General features: G+C 40.4%; 2 protein-coding genes across 3 annotated transcripts in view; both read right to left on the bottom strand.

The window, feature by feature from the left end:
* Positions 1 to 592: 592 nt before the first annotated feature.
* The window catches only part of LOC110178001 (uncharacterized), a 43,901-nt gene continuing 22,815 nt past the window's right edge, over positions 593 to 21,678 (bottom strand). The window contains exons 1-9 of one of the 2 annotated variants that reach the window (XM_020945005.2): positions 19,702 to 19,920; positions 10,150 to 10,378; positions 9,943 to 10,068; positions 8,817 to 8,933; positions 6,478 to 6,550; positions 5,961 to 6,412; positions 5,221 to 5,352; positions 4,967 to 5,092; positions 593 to 2,833 (exon numbers count right to left, since the gene is read on the bottom strand). In XM_020945005.2, coding sequence (XP_020800664.2) covers positions 2,102 to 2,833; positions 4,967 to 5,092; positions 5,221 to 5,352; positions 5,961 to 6,412; positions 6,478 to 6,550; positions 8,817 to 8,933; positions 9,943 to 10,068; positions 10,150 to 10,378; positions 19,702 to 19,781 — 2,067 coding nt within the window. In that variant the 5' untranslated portion in view covers positions 19,782 to 19,920 and the 3' untranslated portion in view covers positions 593 to 2,101. Of the gene's footprint in view, positions 2,834 to 4,966; positions 5,093 to 5,220; positions 5,353 to 5,960; positions 6,413 to 6,477; positions 6,551 to 8,816; positions 8,934 to 9,942; positions 10,069 to 10,149; positions 10,379 to 19,701; positions 19,921 to 21,678 lie in introns of those variants that run through there. The other variant, XM_086829101.1, reaches the window with a different exon arrangement.
* LOC110178014 (leucine-rich repeat-containing protein 40) lies at positions 20,059 to 21,096 on the bottom strand. Its single transcript, XM_020945031.2, has 2 exons — positions 20,951 to 21,096; positions 20,059 to 20,893 (listed from the first exon to the last, which is right to left on the bottom strand). Exon 2 carries the CDS (start codon positions 20,879 to 20,881, stop codon positions 20,168 to 20,170), a length of 714 nt encoding a protein of 237 aa, XP_020800690.2. The 5' UTR covers positions 20,882 to 20,893; positions 20,951 to 21,096; the 3' UTR covers positions 20,059 to 20,167.

The raw sequence follows: 21,678 nt of genomic DNA, 5'->3' as shown, positions 1-21,678 counted from the left end.
TATTGTTACAAAATGCAGCGGAGCGTGTAATTTTTTAGGGCCACCAAGGCGAAACCGAAAGAATCCACATTCAGATTCGGTTTGCGATTCAAATTGCCAAAGAAGCCCAATGCCCCTTGGGAGAGAGACGTGCACAGGAGGAGAAGCGAGGACGATGGCTTCTGAAAATTGTTTTGCGAAAATTAGTTTTCAAACTTTTCTTGTTCGTTTATCTTGCATTTTTCTTCGGTCTCGTTGTCGTCCTTTTCACATCCTTCGTCCCTGTGCGTGGCCAAATGAAATCCTAAGCGCAGTATGCGATATTAATTTGCATTTTGGGCCTCGCTGTCAGTGGGATTCGTGGGAAATCGCGTTCCTGGCACAATAAAAATGAAATTTGAATAATTTTTAATTTATTTAGCAACGCTTGGGACGAATTTCGTCGGTGTTTTTGTGTGTAATTGGTAATTCTCCTACGAATGTTCTTTTTTTTTTTGTTGGATCCGGTTGTTGTTGTTATCCATTTTTAAAAGGTTTCAGAGTAATTGCTATAAAATGGCATTTTAAGTAAGGGAGGGTGAAAGTAAAAAGAATAACACACACTTTATGCAAATCGATTTTTAGTGATATTTATTTATTTTTATTTAAATACAGTTTTTGTTTGTTTGCGTATTCAATATGTATATCTAGTGTTAATTTAACTAAAATAAATATACTTAAAGTGTAAATTGATTTTGCTTTAACTATCGTTTTACTTAGCTACAAATTATAAATGATTTAACAATTAATTTCCACACCGACCGACTTAAATTCTTGACAATCACAAAGTTAGGATTTGATTTTGATTTCGTAGAACAGTGAGTAATTTTTAATTTTTTGTTTTTTGGTTATGGAACTATGACTATGATTAACCACAACGCTTTTAGATCCGCCAAAATTAGAGACTACTTTGATCCTTAAACGCTAGGGAAGAGAAGAGGAAAGATGGGATGAGGGTCTTGAATTTCTAGCAGGATCTGAGAGGAAAGTCTGATATCTCTGTTTTTATTATGTCTTCATATATTGGGCTTCTGTTTTGGCACAGAACAGTCCAACCAAGTTGTCCAAAAACCATTTATTTAGCTTCTATACTATTCTCCGATTATGCTGAAATATACACACATACAACACTCAACAATTACGATTAAAGTATCCTGTTTTTTTTTTCTTTGTTATAGGGAAACTTAGGGTATCACAAACACTTAATGAACACTTACTATGGTTAACGCTTTGCTTAACTTGGCTGATTCCGATTGGATGGGCATAGTCGTGGAAGTAATTAACCCCTAGATAGGGTAACTTACGGAAGGCAGAGACTTAAAGTAGGCAAAATAACGGTCTACCTTGGGATTTAAAAAAATCGGTAGATGATGGCAGGCAGAAAATATTGCCATATACCTGCCATGTCTTTGGTGTATTTACTTTCACACAAATTATCTAACTGTGGGTCTTTTAATTCTTATTTTAAATTTAAAATAAATAATAGGCTTACTTTATTTAACTAAAACTTGAAAGATATGGCCTTTTGTATTGAAAAATCAATTTAAAGGGTTAAGAGTTAAGAGTTCCCAGGGAAAGTGTTTTATGACTTTAACTAAAGGCAGTTTATTGGAGTAAAAGTTTTCACATTTTTCCTTAGATATCTAAAGAAACACGAAAGATTTCTGAAAACTGAAAGCCAAACCAACCCTCTATGATAACCTAGCTCCTAATCCTAATCCTAATAGACAACACACAATTAGCTTTATGTTTGCCTCGGCGATATTATATAGACACACACACGCACGTACGTACACCTATGGAATCTTATAGATATTTGCTCATTTCTCACTCCCTACTCCGCCTCTTCTCCGGACTCGACTCCAATCTTGGCTAGCTACTTCCGGTACTCGGCCAAGGGAATACCCACTGCGGAGGCCTTGTCCGGCGGCGGACTATGGCAGGCGGCACGGATTCGGCTGAACCGGAGGCTGCCCGTGTGCTGGTGGGCCCGCATCCTGGCCAACTGATGCTGTGGATGGTGCGTGCACTTGGCCTGCCGAGCCAGCAGCTGGGTCTTGGCCAAGATCACGTCCTCTGCGTACTAAATATCCGGAATACTGCGCCCGCAGGTCAGCTTGGCGGATGAATCGTCGCCCAAGCCATTCATGATTCCTCCTCCTCCTCCTCCGCCGCCGGCTGCCTTGTTCTTGGCACAGTTAACGTCGTGGAACAGATGCTCACAGAGCTTGGGCTCCGAGTTGGAGAACTTGCCCAGATCGGCTGCGGTGGCCGCCTGGGAGAGATTCAGCTGCAGATCGCTGGCCTTGCTGAAGGAGGTGGTCTGCTGCTGGTGGTGCTGCTGCGGCTGGTGGAGCTGGTGCACCAGGTGGTGGGTGTAGGGCAGGTGGGGCAGATTCTTCTGCATGGCACTCAGATTGCCCGAGCTCACGGTCCGCTCCAGGATCTCGCCCCAGTACTTCTCCGAGAGACCCTCGATGTCAGGCCGCGTGGTGGAGTACGCCTCTGACGCCTGGTGGACATGGCCTCCTCCTCCGCCACCGCCCATTGTGCCTCGTATGTACTGCGAAGCACTGCGGCTCAAGCTATTAGCCCGCGAACGGGCGCAGATTCCCAACACAGAGCCACCAATTGTGCTGGCCACTCCACCGCCGCTGGAAGCGGTGGCTCCACTGCCAACGACTGCACTGCCTCCACCCGGTGGGCGGGACGATGGCGGTTCCGGTGGAATCGGAAGCGTTGTGATTTCGAAATCGTTAGCATTGATGTGACAACAGGCTGATTTGTGTTCGGGTGTGTCCTCGTGGGGAAAACACTGGAATTAAACAAAAAGGTCATCACTTAAAAAAACAAATTACCATTAAGGTTATTTAAAGATTAAACATATTTTAAAATATTCAAATGAAATTATTGTTCTGCAAATAATTTACAAAACTTTAAATGGGGATCCCTGAAAAAAGTAATATTTAAAATATTATATAAAAACATACTTAGTTATGGTGCTATGACACTTGAATTGCGGTAACGAGTAATTTCTGACATATTGTTATTATTTCTATTTATTTATTTGTATATATCCATATAGATCTATAGATCCAACAAGTGCCTAACTCCTTAGGTCACCCCAGCTACTAACAGCCGAGTAGTTCTCTCTCTTTACCTCTATTATTTTAGGTATGTTTATCCCTCTCTGTAAATCTCTAGATACCTCTCTTTCTCTTTAGCTTTCTCTGCCTCCCTCTAGAGATTTCTCTTTCTCTGCTGCTCTCACTTTCTCCGTTCTCTCAACTCGGGGACCATAAATACAGGCACTGCCGTTGCGCTGCCCTCAGTCTGTCCGTGGCCACCCCGCTGTTTACATCTATTGTGATAGTGATAGTGATTACCCTTCGACCTGATCAATGCAAGACATCTGGATATACAGGAAGATTCTCAATTCGATTATAACATGTAAAGCCTAATTGAAGTCACCAAGAATATGGACTGGAAGGAATTAAGAAATTTCCATTGCGGTAAGTAATGACAACCATGATAGATGCTATATGGAGAAGGGATCAGACCTAGGTTTAGAATCAGTTATCCTAGCTAAACATTTATTCAGTCAGAAGCTTGTAATGCAATGAAGATCTTTTAAATCATATATATTCATGATCAGCATGAAAAGGCCAATCCATCTAGTCATGTTTAGTAGAAAAATATGTTTAACCGTTTTTTGAAAACTTTATAAGGGGTAACATCGTTAAAATTGTCAAAAATTTTACAACTTTCATATTTTAAAATTAAAAATCACCTTGTAAAAACTAGCACAGAACATTGAAATATAGTATTGTTAACCTTGTAAAAACTAGCACAGAACATTGAAATATAGTATTGTTAACCTTGTAAAAACTAGCACAGAACATTGAAATATAGTATTTTTGACTTAGTTATGACATTTGAAAAACATTGAGTTATTAAAAAAGTTGGTATATAAAAATATCGATTTAATATAACTAGAATAAACATATTTTTGGTTTTGTTGTGAGTATACGAAGGCTTCTAAGTTAGCTTCCTTTTTGTTTTATGTGATCTTAAAAATATTTCCTATAAAAAAAGAATTATAAAAAATTAATTTCCCAATTAAAAGTGTCATAGGTTATTCTATCTCTCACTAATGCAAACCCTTCTTAAATATTTCCAACAAAAATGTGAAATTCTAGTGTAATAAAATTGTAATGAGACGCTTTCATAAATATTCGTTAACCCATTTTTTTTTCTGGGTGCAGGGCATCATAAATTTGACTCGACTCGCACAAAAATTAATAAGGATTTTGAATACGCATTTATTCTGGCCGGGCACAAGGTTGTGCCATAAATATTCCACAAACTGACCCCCGGCGGTTCCCCTTCTCCGGAAGTAAATCATGCAACTTGACTGCGTTTACCCAAAATAGAATCGAGACTGGAGGACGCTGGGAGCTGGGAGCTGTAAAGGATGGTGGATGTAAATGCCGTTTTGGATTTGCTCTTTCATAATTCAAAATCACTTTTCAGGACTCGTTACAGTTGTTGTTGTTGCTGCTGTTGGGGGGCTGTTGATTGTTTACTTTGTTGGAGCCAGTCTGGCAGCAGCTTCCTGGAGCTTACACCTTCGGCTATGGATTTATGCCATGGGGCTTGTGGAAGGTTGTGTGTATGGCTTGTGCTTGCCGGCTTTTACTTTCCCAAAAAAGTTTTTGCCTTAAAGCACTGGCAAAGCCCCGAAAATATTCGAGCTGCAGGATGTGCACTTGGGTGAAATGTTCACATATTCCGGATATTTTTGACCGGTCAATGAATGTTTGTATAGGGTGCTTGCAAAGGGGGCTAAGCGAATCAATCAATCAGGACTTATGACAGATTTACAGGGTTTGCCTTATGATCATGGCTACTGTAAGGGACAGACTTTAGAAGGAGCTCTCACACTCACCTTGTTGGGCATCAGTTGGCGACTCAGACGGCGGAAATCGGAGTTCAGCAGCCAGTACATGAAGGGGTTCCACAGGCTATTACTCAGCGCCGTCCAGGTGACAAGGAAATCGAGGAACGGCGGCAGCTGCAAGCGGATTGAGAATGTCACAAAATCAGAACTGATGAAAACGACGTGGCCTCATTACGTATGCGCCGCGTGGTACGCAATAGAAACACGAAATCGTGGTAAACAATAACCCAAAGGACACTTGCCTTCGATCCTGTGCAGGCAGTGACAATCTCCTGAATGGTCCACGGTGTGACCATCACAATGAATCCCAGCGAAATGGCAGCCATAGAACGTGAGGTGGATCCACTAGAGTTCTTCTCCTGGATGGGTACAATCTGTGGAAATTTATAGGGTTGGGTCATTAAAAGTTGAAGAAGTTGTTTGCAAATATATAGAGCAGTAACTTGAAACTAGTCTGAAACTTTATGGTTTCTAGTTTGACTTTAAGAGAGCGCTGCTTAAAAAATGTCAGAAGTTTTACTTCTTAAAAGAGGCGGTGTCATAAATGAATAAATATTGAGGTAAAAAATGTGTAAATTTGAAAGCATAAAGGATTAACATATTTTTTCCTGAACAAAAATAGAAAAATCCTCCTAACCTTGTAATAATATTTTCCCCTGAAATATGAATAAAATATAAGCCCCATGCAAACACAGCTAATAGAAATTCTCATATAAAAAACAACTTCAAATTTCCCTAAAACCCTTTAATAAATTCCAATGAAAATCAACGCCCAAAACAACAATATTTGCTTTTAGAACGAGTTTTTCTCATTCCTCAAATTCAATTCGCTGTCGGTGAAATATGGTTTTTAAAGACCCCTTAACAGCTTTAACAATTTGTTTGTCCATGCAGCCAAAGCTAATTCTATTTACTCTTAACGTAATCCCCCGGCTGCTCCACTGGATGGCTGAAACTGTTTTGAAACTGGAGCTTGGCTCACCTTTTTGGTAATCTTGTTTGTCATGTTCGGCATGCCGGCCAGACCCATGCTCATGGCCATGCCCAGGTGGCCCAGGTGATGCGGATGCGGATGGTGTGGGTGCTGATGCTGTAGCGGATGCGGATGGTGGGAGTGAGAGTGGCCATGGTAAAGGTGAGAGTGCATCCCCGCCTGCTGCTGATGCTGATGCTGCTGCTGCTGCTGCTGGTGCATCTGCTGGAGCTGCTGGGCGGCGGTGGGATGCGGATGCGGATGCGGATGATGGGCAGCAGCCGTGAGGGGCATGGTTGGGTCGTTCAGCCGGAAGCGGCTCATGTGGAAGCTGGAGCCATAGCAATACATCAGAACCATCGTAGTGGGAAAGTACAGGGCGCACGTCGACAATATCCTGTACGAGGGCTTGCTGTAAAAGGGCTCGCAGGCCATTAGACCCGTATTGTTGAAGTAATAACCTGCAGAATAGAGGTGTTCAAGAGCATACTTAGTATAAAAGAGCTAATCCAAGGCAAAGACTCACCTTTTGGCAGCACCAAAAAGCCAAAAACCGTGAGACTGATAATCCAGGTCAAGCTCAATATAGCCACACAGCCCTGCAAAGGAAATAACCAATTAGTGCTGTTGGTTGATTTATGACAATTCGGGCACGTTTCTGCTGCATTTCAGGTAATAAAAACGAATCTGCATAATTCTTTTAGGTTAAAATAAGGTCAACAGTGCTTAAAGTTCCCTCGAGTTACAACTAATTGAATTCTTTTGTTTGTATTCCCTCCCCCTTGACAGACCGCAAATAGAATAAAGAAACTTTTGATTTGGTCGAAAACATCTAGAAAAGAGTGCCTTTGCCCAGCAACCGCAGAGAGAAAGCGATACTTTTTGGAAATGCGAAAGGACTTCCACAATCATAACTGACATCCTGAGTTCATAAATGCTCCACTCTGGCAGGGAAAATGGGAGAATATTGTCCTGTCCCTCAACGGCTGTCACCTGAAAAAAAACACGAAAGGGAAAACCCTTCGCATTTTGGTTGGATGTGGCAGCAAAAAGTGAACAACAACTTTTGTCTGCCTCTATGACTCTGATTTTATTTAATTTGCACTATTACATCTAAAACTTTTGCCTTCCAAAAGAGAATATCAACAGTCGGAGAGTCCGAAAAAAGGTAAGGAAATCATATTTAAATTTAAATAAATCATTTTGTTGCAGTGCAAAACTTTTATTCGTTTTGAGTAAATTCAGTGAAAATGTAAATAAATTGGTACAATTTTACTATTTCTAAATGGATTTTCAAGACATAAAATGATCTTCCAATATGCAAAAGAGGTTATATATATATTTTTTATAGCCTTTTAAATCATAAATATTCATGAAATTTTTATTTTAACGAGAGCTTCAATTTATGGCACTTTTAAAAGTACGCAAAGAAATGTAAGTCAGAAGTTTGTGATGCCATTACCCAACTCCCATTGAGCATTGGTTCTTTTTTCTGGCATTCCAAGTACTATACCCCCATTCAGCATCCATTTATTAATTTTCGACACTGCGCACACCAATTTTTATAAATGGGGCGTGGCAGAATGCCAATTTCGCCCACTGCCACGTTTTTCAGAGGCCAGATTGCATAAAAAACATCAACATAAAAGATGCGATTTGGCCCTGGCAGCATAAAAACAGCAACGCAATTTTATAAAAAATATATTTTTTTGCTGCATTGATATGCTTCTGGTTTCGCATTGTTTTATTTAGCCTGATTGTATTTTCTTTCATTCGATTGAATTACAACTTTTCTGAAAAACCAACAAGGATAATTGAGAGCTAATTCGAAAGGAAACGGTTCGATGAAGAAGAAGGTAATTGGAAACTATTCCGAACTTTATAGACTTTTAAAAATATAAACAAAGGATTTTTAAAAATGTTTGAAGTACTACACTTTAATGGTTTTTCGAATGGGAAATTTAATTTGTAATTGCTATACAATATAGTATTCTTTAAAGCCATAAAATCTCAGCTGTCTCGTAATACATAGTTAGGTATTTTATAATTTCAATCGATTAGAAAAGCACTATTTCCTTTATTAATTTTTATTTTTCTAAATATTCTTCGTTCTAGCCTTGGGATCACTTAGTGCAAGGACATTAGAGCTTCGGTGTCCTCGCCCAGGCACTCTCCCAATCTAGTTTCCTTTTTGTTTACAGTCCGGGAGCCATAAATTACGCTGTAAGTGTGTAACTGGGAATGGGAAATAGAGTTGGTGCCTCGTTTGCTGCTCTTTGGCCCCGGCTTTCCTGCGGTTTCCGTGGGAGGTGCCGCTTCATTTGCCTGCCCTCGTCCTGGAACAGGACTTTACTGTGGTCGTCGCCCTTTTGCCAAAGTCAGTTGCGCGTAAAAAAATTGGGGGAGCAGAAGAATCTCTAGGCCAACTTTCTGCTCGCTTTTTTATCTTTATTTTATACACTTTCCCAATGTCTATTCGTCGGCGCTGTCTCCCATTTTTTCTGTGTCGTATTTTTCTGCCAACTTTGCTTTTTCATTCTTCATCTGTTGGTGCTTTGTTTTGCAGTCGCTCTTCGGTATACCCCGGACTCTCCGGGGCTTCCCCGCCCATTTGTTTGCTTTCTTAATGACTGTCAAAGAGCTTAAAGCCCATTATCCTTATTTATGCCTGCGTAATTGGCTCGCAGACAATATGCTATAGTCGCTGTGCCATTGTATTATAGTTGATTTTTATTGGCGCGTGATACTCTTGATTTCTTATAATTACGCCAACGCTTTGTTTACTGTCCAAGAGCTGCCCCGACAAGGATCTTATTAGTGCCAAGGAGCGTGCCTTATCTGAGTGCCCCCAAAAACGTATCTTACCTTCTTGCTGGAGTGCTGGTAGTAACGACGCGGATGCAAGGCGCACATGTATCTATCGACGGCCATGCAAACCAGGATGACGGCGCTCTGCTGGGAAAGCGCGCCGCGGAGCAGGGCCTGAAAAAAATGCATAGAACGGAAAATGGGGAAAGCGTGTTAGCCGGCCAGCTTAGCTCAGAATTTTACTACTATTTATATTATGGTCTTTTTTTATGCACAGAGCACCGGCCTTCGTTTGGGTTTAGTTTCGCTTTTGTATTTATTTTTTTGGCCCCCTGCTCTGCCTCTGGCCCGGTCAAAATGAAAAACTTTTAATGGGAATTTTCCTAGGGCCAGAATGGCCAGACTAATATGAGATTATTAATTGTCAGAATGTGTGGTGTTAGAGTTAGTTATGCGGGGAATGCGTGTATGTTTTGCCAATAATCTTAGATGGAAAATATCTAAACAATATGGGTTACACTCGCCAAAAGTTAATTAAATTTGGGTTTCCCGTGCAGGGTATTCTTATTTTAGTCAGAACTCTTAAACGTAGTGAGGGAGTACTTTTTTACTAACTTTTACTTAATTTTTTCCTGGAACCTCTTATCTTTAAAAATTTGCAACCCATTCTCCTTTATCGTACACACGGCGTATACTTAATATAAGGGTTTTCACGTTAAGTATACGCCATGTATGCCAGCTATCTATCCAGCTGTATGGAATAGCCTGACAATGTTTAACAAAATACCATATATATTTCTCTAAATAAATTTAGTAGAAGATTTATTTCTAATTTACGTGTAAATATTATGTTCATAAAGCATTGTTAACCCCTTTGGTGATTTCAATTCATTTTACATGACTCTAATTAAAATTAGCATATCTAGCATGTGAGATGCATAAAACTATTTAATTTCGCTACTTAATTCCACTCAAACTCAAATTGTTAACATTATCATTACACATTGTTACGGATAATCGCATATTCTTTTGACCATCTCCGGCACTTGTTTCCCTCAATTACCCGGCATTGTGAAGCGAGTTAATTGACCGCAATGGCTGTAGCCACAACAGGATCCCCAGTATTAAACAACAAATTATCGTGTTTCCGAGCAGGGTTTCCACCTGTTGTTGACCCACTCACCTGTATCTGGCAAAAGATCTCTCCGTAGGGCCAGCAGTGGAACAATGCCGGCATTAGGCCAAATGGTGTAATTAACAGACCGATTGTCAGGTCGTTCAAAGCCAGGGATGTGAGCAGGTAGCGGGGCTGTTGACGTGGCCAAATAAGACAAAGGGGTGATCCGGGTGTTAGCAACTCATTCAGTAAGCCAGTGGATTTCTTTCTCACCTGTTGGTGAATGTAGGCGGCATAGCGTCGATTGTTAATGACAAAGATGACCAGGCAGTTGGCCCCAATGACGCCCAGGGTGAGGACCAGAATGAGCACAGCCTCAATGGTCTCTGCGATGCCAATGTGCGCGATGAAATTGTGGCCCGAGTACCGTGGATGCGAGCAGCTCGAGTTCTTTACCGCGGGCGCTACCAGGAGTGAGCCAGTCTTCAGATCCATGGTTGGGCTGTAATAACAAAGAAAAACAGTGAATACGAGTAATGATAAGTGCCACAATCCTTTGTGAACAAGTCAGGCGTATAAAAGCACTGAAAGGTAAACGATTAAAAAGGTTTTTATTAAGCATTTAAATATAAGAATAATAACAGTTTTATATGTACAAATTACTACTCTTAGTTATTTATTTATAAATTTATCCAGAGGCTTATAAAGTTATCATTGATAAACCCGTACATAACATTCCCTTAAATCCAATCTGCATTTTTGATCACTTATAATTTACGGAAATTATTTTTTCATAGAAGTCATTTATAATTTTTATTGTATGCTATTTTTCCTCCAGTGTGTCTGTGTATGCGATTAAAGGCGGCCCTGAGTGAGCTCTATATTGTCTATTTGCCTTTTTGGGCCATTTTGTCGTCAGGCCACAAAATCCCGACTAGCAGTTTCTTTCGCAGATGCCTTCCGCTTCCGTTTCCGCACCGAGGAATGCAAAATGTCGACGATTTGTTACGCCATAATCAAGTCAAAGCATGTGAAAGCGATGCCGCGCTGACGATTTATCAGCCGAGCCGTAGTCCCTGTCCTGGCAGGCAGCGAGTGTGAGAGAGAGACGGGGAGAGAAAGAGTGGCTAACAGTATGAAACCGCAGTGTTGTCACTCCGGACTCCGGAGGGCACTCTGCATAGACAATGGCGGCGCAATGGCGCAACAATGGCCCAATATGGCGGCACATCCGCTCCCAAAATAGCACACTGACATAATGAAAGCTAACGGTATAATTGGATGAGTCGAGGTTGTTTGCTATAAATCAAAATACGCGAACTCCCCACGTCCAACGTTGATATCTTTCTCTCTCTATATGGCACCTCTGCGCCGACACTGAAAAATGTCCTGTGCAACGGAAGTGGCTTTAAAGGACTCCCCCCGCTGTCACCCGCCGTCTGTCTATTTGTCTATTTGTATCATTTGTTTGTTGTCGCATCTCTTATTAAGTTTTCCATGGCAGTATATATCCCAACCATGTAGTATATGGAAGGACCCCGAGCTCCCGGATCTGCCGCCTTGATTTATCGTGGCTCGTCCAAAGTCGCCAGAGAGTCGGTGCCGAGTTGGGCCGCTTGGTTTTATGCTAAGTCCACAAATCACCGCATGATATATAACCGAACGGGATGGCATTAAGCCCTGGTCCCTGGTCTGGATTTAGTACGCTAATGTGTACCGGATCTATTGGCTACAATCCGCAGCTTCAGGTTTTTCATTAACAAAGGGCGAGTGCGCCATGTGCAGTAAATCTTCAACTTTGGCTAAATCAATTAGGAACTGGTTAGTTCCTAGGGTAAAGTAACCCATCAGTGTGTGTCTGGGATAAAAGCAATTTCAATTTCCAAGTAATGAAAAGAGGAAATTCGCTTAATTCCTCGTATTGTTAAGTCTGGCGAAATCGAAGAGTTGCAACTGCAAAACCGAAACAGAACCGAACCGAAGCGAACAGTTCAGAGCAGCAAAAAAGGGAAACCCAATCCAGACGCAAATGCCAGACCGCGTAATTGTTTTAAAATGCACAACGAAAATGGCAATTAACGGCAGAGCCAACAGCTAAAGGGTATGGGTTGGGTAACTGGTGACTGAAACTGGTGACTGGTTAATACCCCCCTCGATGTCACGGGGCAATGCCATTAAAATAAACGAAATTTCCATGCCAAATTGTAATCACCACAGACCCCCGGCTGCTGCTGCTGCTGCGACTTCGTGAAACCCAATTCGATGACATTGCCAAAGACAAATGCAGAATAAATAATTTAGTTGCCGGATTAGAGAGCCGCAATCCGCTTGCGAATTTACACTCAAGTTGCTGCCATTAGCGGCGAACTATTGCATATCATTAGGCGGCGCCACCGCAGTAACAACGCGTTGCTGCAGCTGCATAAATGTCGCACCAGCAACGGGATCCGGGCTTAAGCCGCAGCCAGAGTTATAGCAGTTACTTGCCACTGGATTTGGCCAGCTCGAAAATAACAACTGGCAACGCACACGTCCAACTGGCTTTTTGTCCTTTAGGGTTAAGAAATATGAAACCATTTTACGGTGAAGCAGGTTATGCCATGCACTGATAAAAATAGTCTTATAATCCTATTAAATAGTAATTCTATGTATTAACCAACCCTCAAATTAGTTTTAATTCATTTAAACTAGTATTATCCAATAGTTACCATAAGAAATAAGACCCTTTTTTTTGAGTCCTCGCTAGCTCTGCTGACTTTAAGAGTTTGTCAAAACTTTCGGTAGTGCATTCTGACCCCGAAAAGAAGGAAACAGTTGAGTCCAGGATCCACAAAAAAGGACCGAAATGGTCGGGCATAAAAAACAATGCCACAGGAGCAGAACAGAGCACCATCGAGCAGAACGGACGCAAAACTGCAGCGGGGAGGACAGGATGTGCCAAGGGGTAAGGACACACCAATTCGGCATGCAGAGTGCGTTTTGTCCTCCCAAAGGATATGTGTGTATGTGTGTGAGAGCCCTCTGTGCGTGCGTGTTAATGCACGAAGCCGTAACGTCAGACAGAGAGAGAAAAAAAGATGCATTTCATGCACATTTACGCTGGGAATGTGTTGCATCAGCAGGAGCAGCAGGATGAAGGTAGTGGTGGTGACAAGCCAGAAAGTGTGTGGGGGCATTTCACATGCAAATTTGCTGGGAAAGTTTTTCTCATTTTTTAGAAGCGTTTTTTCCCAGCTCAGGCTTATTTATAAGATCTTCTTTGAGGCCACTCACTTCGCACATGGGTCGAAGCAGATTCCGTTTGACAAAACGACCCGGCGGCAGCCCCGTTGACTGATTGCCACGCCCACAAGCAACCAACCAAGCAGGCAGCTTTCCTCTCTCCCATCCTTTTTGGCCAACAGTTTGGAACAAGGAACCAGTGCTCGAAGCTAGATTGCAAAACAGGACTCTGTGTCCTGTGTGTATGTGTGTGTGTGCTTAGTCGAGTATTCCCGCAAAGCGACTGGCGTAAATTGACTGGTTAAGGCCACAGATTGCCTGGCTTTGGCTCTCGGAAATTCTGCAAATTTCCCCAAAAACACCCTCAAAATTGGTTGACAATGTCAACCGTTTCCGCTTGACTAATTTCTTATTGATGAAGCCAGCAAAGCATGGCACACAGCACACCTGGCGATGCGTTAATTAATCCCATGCAGCTGTCATTCGTGCAAAGTTGAGATCGTCAACGTGTCGTATACGTGCTGGAATCAGCATTAGCAAAAGGCATATGAATTACGAAATGAGTTTCATAAATGCAAACACTTGGCGAATGTCACTCTGCCATGTCAAGCTGTGTGTTTACTTTTAATAGTAAGTGATTTGTTAGACTCCAGCCAAGATGTTGCCACATTCCAGCTTATGACTCTGATATGAGTCTGTAAAACATGAATAATTTGTAAGTATTTAAGAAGACAGAGATAGATAAGTGTGTGTCATAAGCCACAATTTGCATTTATTAAAATATAATTCATTATTGAAACTAAAGTGAAAACAATAAAGGATTTGTATGGCTTTAATTGCTACCATTTATATGTAATAGCTTTGAGCTACTTAAAGTTAAATTTTTCATTGAATAAAATTATATACAAAATGTGTACACGCAGTTTTTTAGAGTTGAAAAATCCATACTTTATTCGCTGATTAATATCCTTTTTCGCCGGCAATTTGTTAATTGCAAATGTTATTATTTTGCAAACGCTCAATATGCAAATGGAAACTTGATATTGAATATTTCCTTTTTGGGCGACGTTACCACGCAACCGAATTAACTCTTTTTACCTCCAATATAATAGAGCTACGTGGCCCGAAACTGATGTATTCGAGGGAATTATGTGATGCATGCATAAATCAGTAGCATATTAAATTATTGAATCGCCGACGAAGTTAATAATGAGAACATTAAAATATTTAACTGGCAAAAGGCTGAGAACGGGGGCGGCGGGCAATACAGATTTGATTGGCATGCAAAAATGTTTTCCGCGCCAGTCCAAACAAAGGGGAGACCGGATTTAACACAAAGCCCCAATGAACACATTCACGTACTCTGGGGCGGATGCGAAAGTTTCCAACTCAAAACGGTGCAAACGGAATTTAATAAATACGTGCAAGGCATTTGTGATTTTTATTCCCGCCACAGAAAGATAGACAGTGGGAGGGAGCTCTGTTGGCATTGCCGTAAAAGGGCTAAAAAGGCTAAAAAACTTGCCAAAATAATCACCCGCTTGGCTGCAATTAAAGAGCTCCCCGCAGCCATAAAGTGAATCCCCTAAGAACATTCCCCAGCACCGACTGTGTGTGTTTGTGTATGCCGGGTACAACTTGAGCGTTTGCCATGCGTGGTCACGTACACGTGAAAATGGCGTAAATGTTTTAAAAGTTGCATCAAACTTGTTATGAAGTATTTGCCCGCAAAAATGGAAAGGAGCAGTCGGTGGCATCCGTTTACCTACCCAAAACTGGCTCCATTCCCATTCCGCAACTTCCTGAAGAAATTGCAATGCATGTGCGAGCGTCTAAAGAAATTAGCAGCTACATTTTGAGACATCAGGCAGGACCATGAACGTGCCGTATCCTTGAAGCCAGAAGAAGTCAGGTGTCAGTTGACAACTGCTTAGCTGACTTTAAAGAGGTATCTTGAGAACGTCTTTTTAGGATTTTTAAATGCAGAAAAAAAAAGAAAAATACTTTGTCTACAATTATAATTTAATAATAATAACCATCATACCATGATTTTATTTAAATTTCCCCGTTTAGTATTCATCTTCCCTTAACATATACTTCAACATGCAACATTTCTTTCTTAGTTACAAACTTTTCTTTCCCGAAAATGCACTCGGGATAATTTCCCTGATATAATTATTCCAAAATTTCCGCTGCCATGTTGGACTTGAAGGATGGCAACTACATAGGCTTTTGGCTTGGAAAAGCGTCAACCACAACGACAAACACATTGCACAAAGTTATCTTTGGCTGCGGGGTGTTCTGGTTTTTCCCAGGCCCATGTTAGTTTTCAAGTACGAAATAAGCAGAGTTTCCTGTGCTGGTTTACTTTTCCGAGCCTTTGGCGGCGAGTGGTGTGGAGCGGGTGGAAATGCAGGTGGAAAGGCCTTATTTCGATGGCGGTGTCGGTGATGTTTCTCTTTAAGCCACTGCACTGTAATTAAAGGAAAGCCCTTGGCGCTTTTTTCGGAGTATATTCTGCTTTTGCCAGGGACTTTGTGTGTGAGGAGAGAGATTATTGCGCCGACAACCGAAAGTTAAAGTTAATTAATGCCTGTGAACCGGAAGTCATATTCCCCTTTTGCCACGGCCTTATGTTATTAACTCACGACATATCCGATATATGTTTTCATTAATTAAATCGGCAGATTGCATGCTCTCCACTTCAGATCCCCCTCTTTTGGTCCTAATGGTGTCGCTGGATTTGATTGGTGATATCCTCTTAATTGTCGGGGCCTTAAGTTGCTGAAGGAGGCTCAAGGATCTCGTTTAATTGAGGCTTAATTGGAAAGTAATTAAAATGAAAAATGCCTTAAAGCCAGTGCACTGGCGGCTTTTGTTTGGGGGAAACAATGCCGCATACCCATACATTTGAGCATCAGCAAACAATGGAAATAGTTTTATACCAGCGGTCATTCCGCGTAATAATTTTCAGGCTGTCAATATAAATACATATTTTTTAATTGCCATCAGCACACAGCATCGTTTCTCTGGAATCTTAAATTTATGCATTCAATTAATATTGCATTTGGCGCTGTATAGTTCTGTCGCACCATGACTGATTTGATTTCCACTGACCAATTGGACAAGTAACCCAATCAGTGTCCGATGTGCAAATATATATTTTATTGAATGTCAGAAAACCAAGTGACGAGTGATGAGAGCGCTTCCATAAATGTGGGGTCCACGTTTTTTCGCTTCTCGTTTTCCCGCACTCCATATAATTTTTAATCTCCTGCAACAACATTGCCTGAAAAGGTCTGAAACGAAACTAATTAAGGGCAACACATGTCAGGATTGGCTGGCATGATGAATGTCCGCAAATGCGGCAAAGGGGAAGACCATTACTCATGTGAATGTTTGTTGTCCGAAAAGAACATGGAATAAGGTTGAGGACTTGGTCTGCAGAAGTAAAGGAGAAACTTTACAGGGGGGTTTACTCATCAGATCATTTATTTCAAGGGTAGATACTCTATGAAAGATTGAAAATTTAGACTAAGTTTCTTATTAAGCCATAAAGTAAATTATCCAATTTGAATCTATCTTACTCATAAAGGTTTCCTCGATTGCTAACTAAAATCCCTAAATATTGTTTCATTTTGTCCTACAAATTTAAAATAATGCACATTCTATACCGTATAGTACAATTGAAGCCCTTAATGGGACTTGCTAATTCGATCTACAGACCACATATTCACTTTTTTAATTATATGCCATCATTACAAAGGTTTGACTTTTTGCCCACACCATAAATAAATACAGTTTGTAATCGGCTTTTGCCCGGCAGGCAAATGAACATCGGTAGTTGTATGCAGGTTGTTATGCCGCGTAATGAGCGTTTGGTTTTTGGTCAATATTACAGGGGAAGTACACCCCTCTCAGGATGAGAATGTGGTATGCAAATGGGTGTTTTTACCATTGCCCAGCAGCCATTTTGATAATGTTAAAGTGGCATCGGCGTCGTCTGGCCAAATAGCCCTTAAGCTTTCCCGTAACAGACGGAATTATATTCGCTTGTACGCAATTTTACGATTCATCGCCCGCCAGACGACGACGCAATATTGGAATCTGAAGCCTTTGGGCCAAATTGAGGATTCTCCAATACCAGAGTATTGGGTATTTTCATAATTTAAGGAACGAAACGAACACTTTAAATTAAGTTGGTAATTAAAACGGCAGTCGCTCATTCTTCAGAGTGGCTGCAATGTAAATTCCCCGCTCTTATATTATTAATAACTCTCGAATATTCATTGAAAGTCAATGCACTGCTACCGTATGCTGCACTTGCCTGTGATCGAACCCAATCGAATCGTTTCGAATAAATTAAATGTCAACATGTGTCGTGCCCGCTTGGTCACTTAATCACGTTGAGGGATGTCACAATTTGCTCCTTGGTAGCCTTTTTAAAAATATGATGGATGCGAATCGAACGGTGGCAGGAACTGGTCCTTAATCCGATCGCGTAACTCTCTCTCCTAGATTTAATTCACACAGAACCCATTCACCAAAGCCAACTTTATTTAGTGTTTGCTTTTTGCAGAAGCACGCATTTGCGTTTAAGGGATTTAACATTCAGGGAGAGAGACAAACCATAAATATTTGCACCGCATTGAATTATGTAACACCAAACAGAGCAAAAAGATATATATATAACACAAACACCAACACAATGGCGCATAGGTATCCTGGGAGCTAAAATGGCGAAAAAACATATACATACATATGTACGTAGATAGGGCCCCTGGACAAATGTCCCCGTGCATGTCCTGGCCCTTGGCCCTACAACAGGTTGAATAAATACTCGCAATTTGAAACTAAAACAATGCCAAAAAAATTCACCGCACAATAGGCCGTAAAATAAACATAAAGTCATTGTGTGACTTTGCCATTTTCAGCCCCACGGGAAAATGTCCTTGCCATTGCAAACACTTATCGGGGGTATAATAATTTGGATAAACTGCTTGCGACATATGTTGGGGTCTCCGGGAAAATTAGGCCGCCATTAGCAACTTGTCGATGGAAAATCTCTTAGCGACATCAGCAAAATATTAGATTACTTCAGTGTGGTGTTTAAAATCAAAGTAAAAAAAAGTTAATTTGTTCAGAAGTATTTTGAAAATAAATATTTTAAAACAAATTTAGCAAAAGCATACATTTCATGCTGTGTTTAAATTGTATTGTTTGCCTAAAGTTTAAACAAAGTGTTTGGGAACATGTAATTAATACAGTTTAAACAATGCTTTTACATTGTTATTGTACCAGATTCCTAGAGTGTTGCATTCACTTTGTTTATTTTTTCATTATTAAATTATATAAAAGTATTTCACTAACAATATCATATGTTTTTAGTCAAAGGCTCGTTTCGCTGCGAAGGAGTTATTTCCGACCCTTTAATTATATATATTCTGGATCAGCATTAACAGCCGAATCGATCTAGCTATGTCTGGCAAAGGTTTAATTTTTTCAACATTTTAGAATTTTTAGAAGGTTAGAATTGAATTAAAAATTTTAGTCCAAGTATGCAGATTTTTTAACCTGATAAAAACTAACATAAAACAATTATTCGATTTTTTTTGGCTTAGTTATGAACATTTAAAACTTTGATATTTCGAAGAAATTGTCATATAAAAATATCTATGAATTTCGATTAAAAAATTACTACATTTTAAGCTGAGTCAAGCTAATCCTTGCTTTATTATTTACCCTAAGACTTAAACAAAAATAATAATAGGAAATATTTAACGTGATAACAAAACTAGCAATTCATCAAGATGCATGTTTAATGAGCTTAAGGAGCTCACTTATTTTCGTTCTTTTTGTCAGAGCAACAGACAGGGAAATTGGGGTTTACTGATGATGCAAGGACCAGCACTAATTCAAAAGATCTGCGAAGATTAATGAGAGAAACCCGAACTCAATTGAGGGCTTCGCAGTTTTCCGAAAATCAACTGCCAAGCGAAATGCATAACCGTATGTGGCGCTAATTGGCGCTTCAACGCATTTTCCGGTTCTGTAATTGCTGCAAATACAGACAGGATTTGCGTGGCATTGCCAGGACATTCTCACGTTACCAATTAGCTCGCAAAATCAATTTCAGCCACGATTCATTTGCCATAATTGCTGCAATTTAATGTTTAGTGGAACGATATAAAGCTAAATACAGGTTAATTAATCTTCTCCTGGTTTCGAAATCATTCTACGGCTTTTTTTTGTGTCTTTCTGAACCTTTGCACGACTATCAAAATGAAGTCCGATCCCAGGGTCATGTGTACCTCGCCGACATTGGATCGAATGCGCATGAATGTAATATCATTGGAGGGATCCAGATCCCTGACCACATTCCGGGCCATATTCAATAGGGGCTTCAGATTGCCAACAAGAAACACGGTACGCCTATGGCTGGAGGTCGAACGTAAAGGAACGCCATTGTTATCCATAATTATTATGTCTCGACCACCGCGGTGTTCGAAGAATTTAATGAATGCATCATCATCGTAGGATCTATCTCGACTGTACAATTCCATGAAATAAGCAAACTTCTTAAGTTGGAATTGAACTACTTACGCAGCGGTTTTCTTTGCGCCAGCAGGCGCTTGTTTAGGTTGTTCGTCTTTGGACTCCGATGTTCTTGAAATTTTCGACATTGTCAATGTCTTGGAAAAACTATGCCTTTAGCCAAGGCCAAATAAATATGAGTTCTGCTTGTGCTTATACGATTATTTCATCGCCAACTAGTTATACATTCTATTTTCAATGTCACATCGTCGAGGGACAACTACATTTTTATTGTTTTAGAATTTCCGTGGTCCGTTATATAAAAAATTTAACGAATAATAAAAGTTAAACTCAAATTTAAAAGCATTTAGCAGTATACGGTTTCTATTTTCCTTCTCTATTCAAAATAAAATAATACCAATCGGATTTCGTTGAAAAGTAAAAAGCCTGCGGCTGTTGTTTATTTGTCAATACTTAAAAATTTGATTTGAATTTGCGCTGAATTGAATTATGGCAATACTATAATTGCTTCGATTTATGTGGGAATGCGAGTACGCAAGTAGGCCAGCACAGCCGTTGTTCCCATCACCAGGACCTGGTGCCGCGGCAGGCGGAAGGTATTGCCCCACAGATCCAACTGCTTGATATTGGTCAGATTACCCAGGAGGGGCGGCACCATTTCGATGTCGTTGTTGTTCAAATTCAGGGTTTCCAGGCTTGTCATGGCGCCCAGTCCCTGGTCACTGGCATCGATGCTCTTGATGCGGTTGTCATGGGCCAGCAGCTTGGACAGGCTCTGCAGCTCGTAGATGCACCGTGGAAGATGGTCGAAGCGATTGTGGGATATGTCCAGCTCCCGGAGCAGCTGCAATCCAGCCACCTCGATGGGTAGCTCACGGAGGAGATTACCGGATAGGTTCAGGATCAATAGTTTTGAGTACTGTGATATGTTTGTGGGCACATAGCAGATCTGATTTCTGGAGAGGACCAGCTCGGTGAGGAATTCACTCAGCATATGCAGGTCCTGAGGCAACTCGATCAAGAGGTTGCCGTCCAGGTTCACAATATTCACCATCTCCTGACGTGCCGCCTCTAGAACCTCCATCGGCAACTCTGTGATGTTGGCCTTCGAAACATTCAGAACGCGAGTATTTCGCATGTAATATTTGTCGGGAAACGGAGAATCCTCCGAACTATCAATGCCGCCCTGCTTCCGAGGACTATTAAGCCCATCGCCAACGAAAGTCATCTTGAGCCGATTCTTTAAAACGTTCTTAGTTAGTATCTATTGTAATATCAAAGTAAACGAAAAACTTACTGATTTACGGAACTTAATTTATGTATAAAGAAGTGAATAGATGAGTTGCTTCAACTGCTTTAAATTTGAAACTGAAATAAATACCTAAAGCTATGGCACGGTAGAATCTCTGTAACGTGACAGTATTTGCAAGGAACATATATAGAGCATTTCAATACTATTTTTATACCCTTTCGGGGTATTATCATTTTAGTCAGAAGATTGTAACGCAGTGAAGAAATCATTTCCGACCCTATAAATCATATATATCCTTGATCAGCATTAACAGAAGAATCTTTCTAGGCGTGCAGGAAAGAAAAAAATGTATTGCCAATTTTTCCAAAAATTTAATAAGGGGTTACATCGTTAAAATTCTCAAAAATTGTAGTTTTTTACATTTTAAATTAAGTATGCAGATTAATGCATTGAATTATGCATTTTTGGCTAAGCTATGAGATTTTCAAACTTTGATATCGAGAAAAAAATTAAATTTAAAAATATTTATAAATATCGTATATTTAAAGCTTATTTATGATAAATTTTCGATTACATCTTTTAATTTAATTTCTTAAATTGTTTTTGAACTGGAACTCTTTAATTTTTCTTAATTTGTCGACTATTCTTTATTAAGACAAACATGGCGTATACTTAATTTATGGATTTTCAAGTTAAGTATACGCCATGTATGCTAGACTTATGATAAAGACTATTTTTATACTCTTGCATGGTATAAATAATTTTAGACTAAA

Source organism: Drosophila serrata, unplaced genomic scaffold, assembly GCF_035046125.1.
Source record: "Drosophila serrata isolate PLE 108 unplaced genomic scaffold, ASM3504612v1 contig_184, whole genome shotgun sequence".
Lineage (NCBI taxonomy): Eukaryota > Metazoa > Arthropoda > Insecta > Diptera > Drosophilidae > Drosophila > Drosophila serrata.
This window is presented reverse-complemented; position numbering and strand designations above follow the sequence as displayed.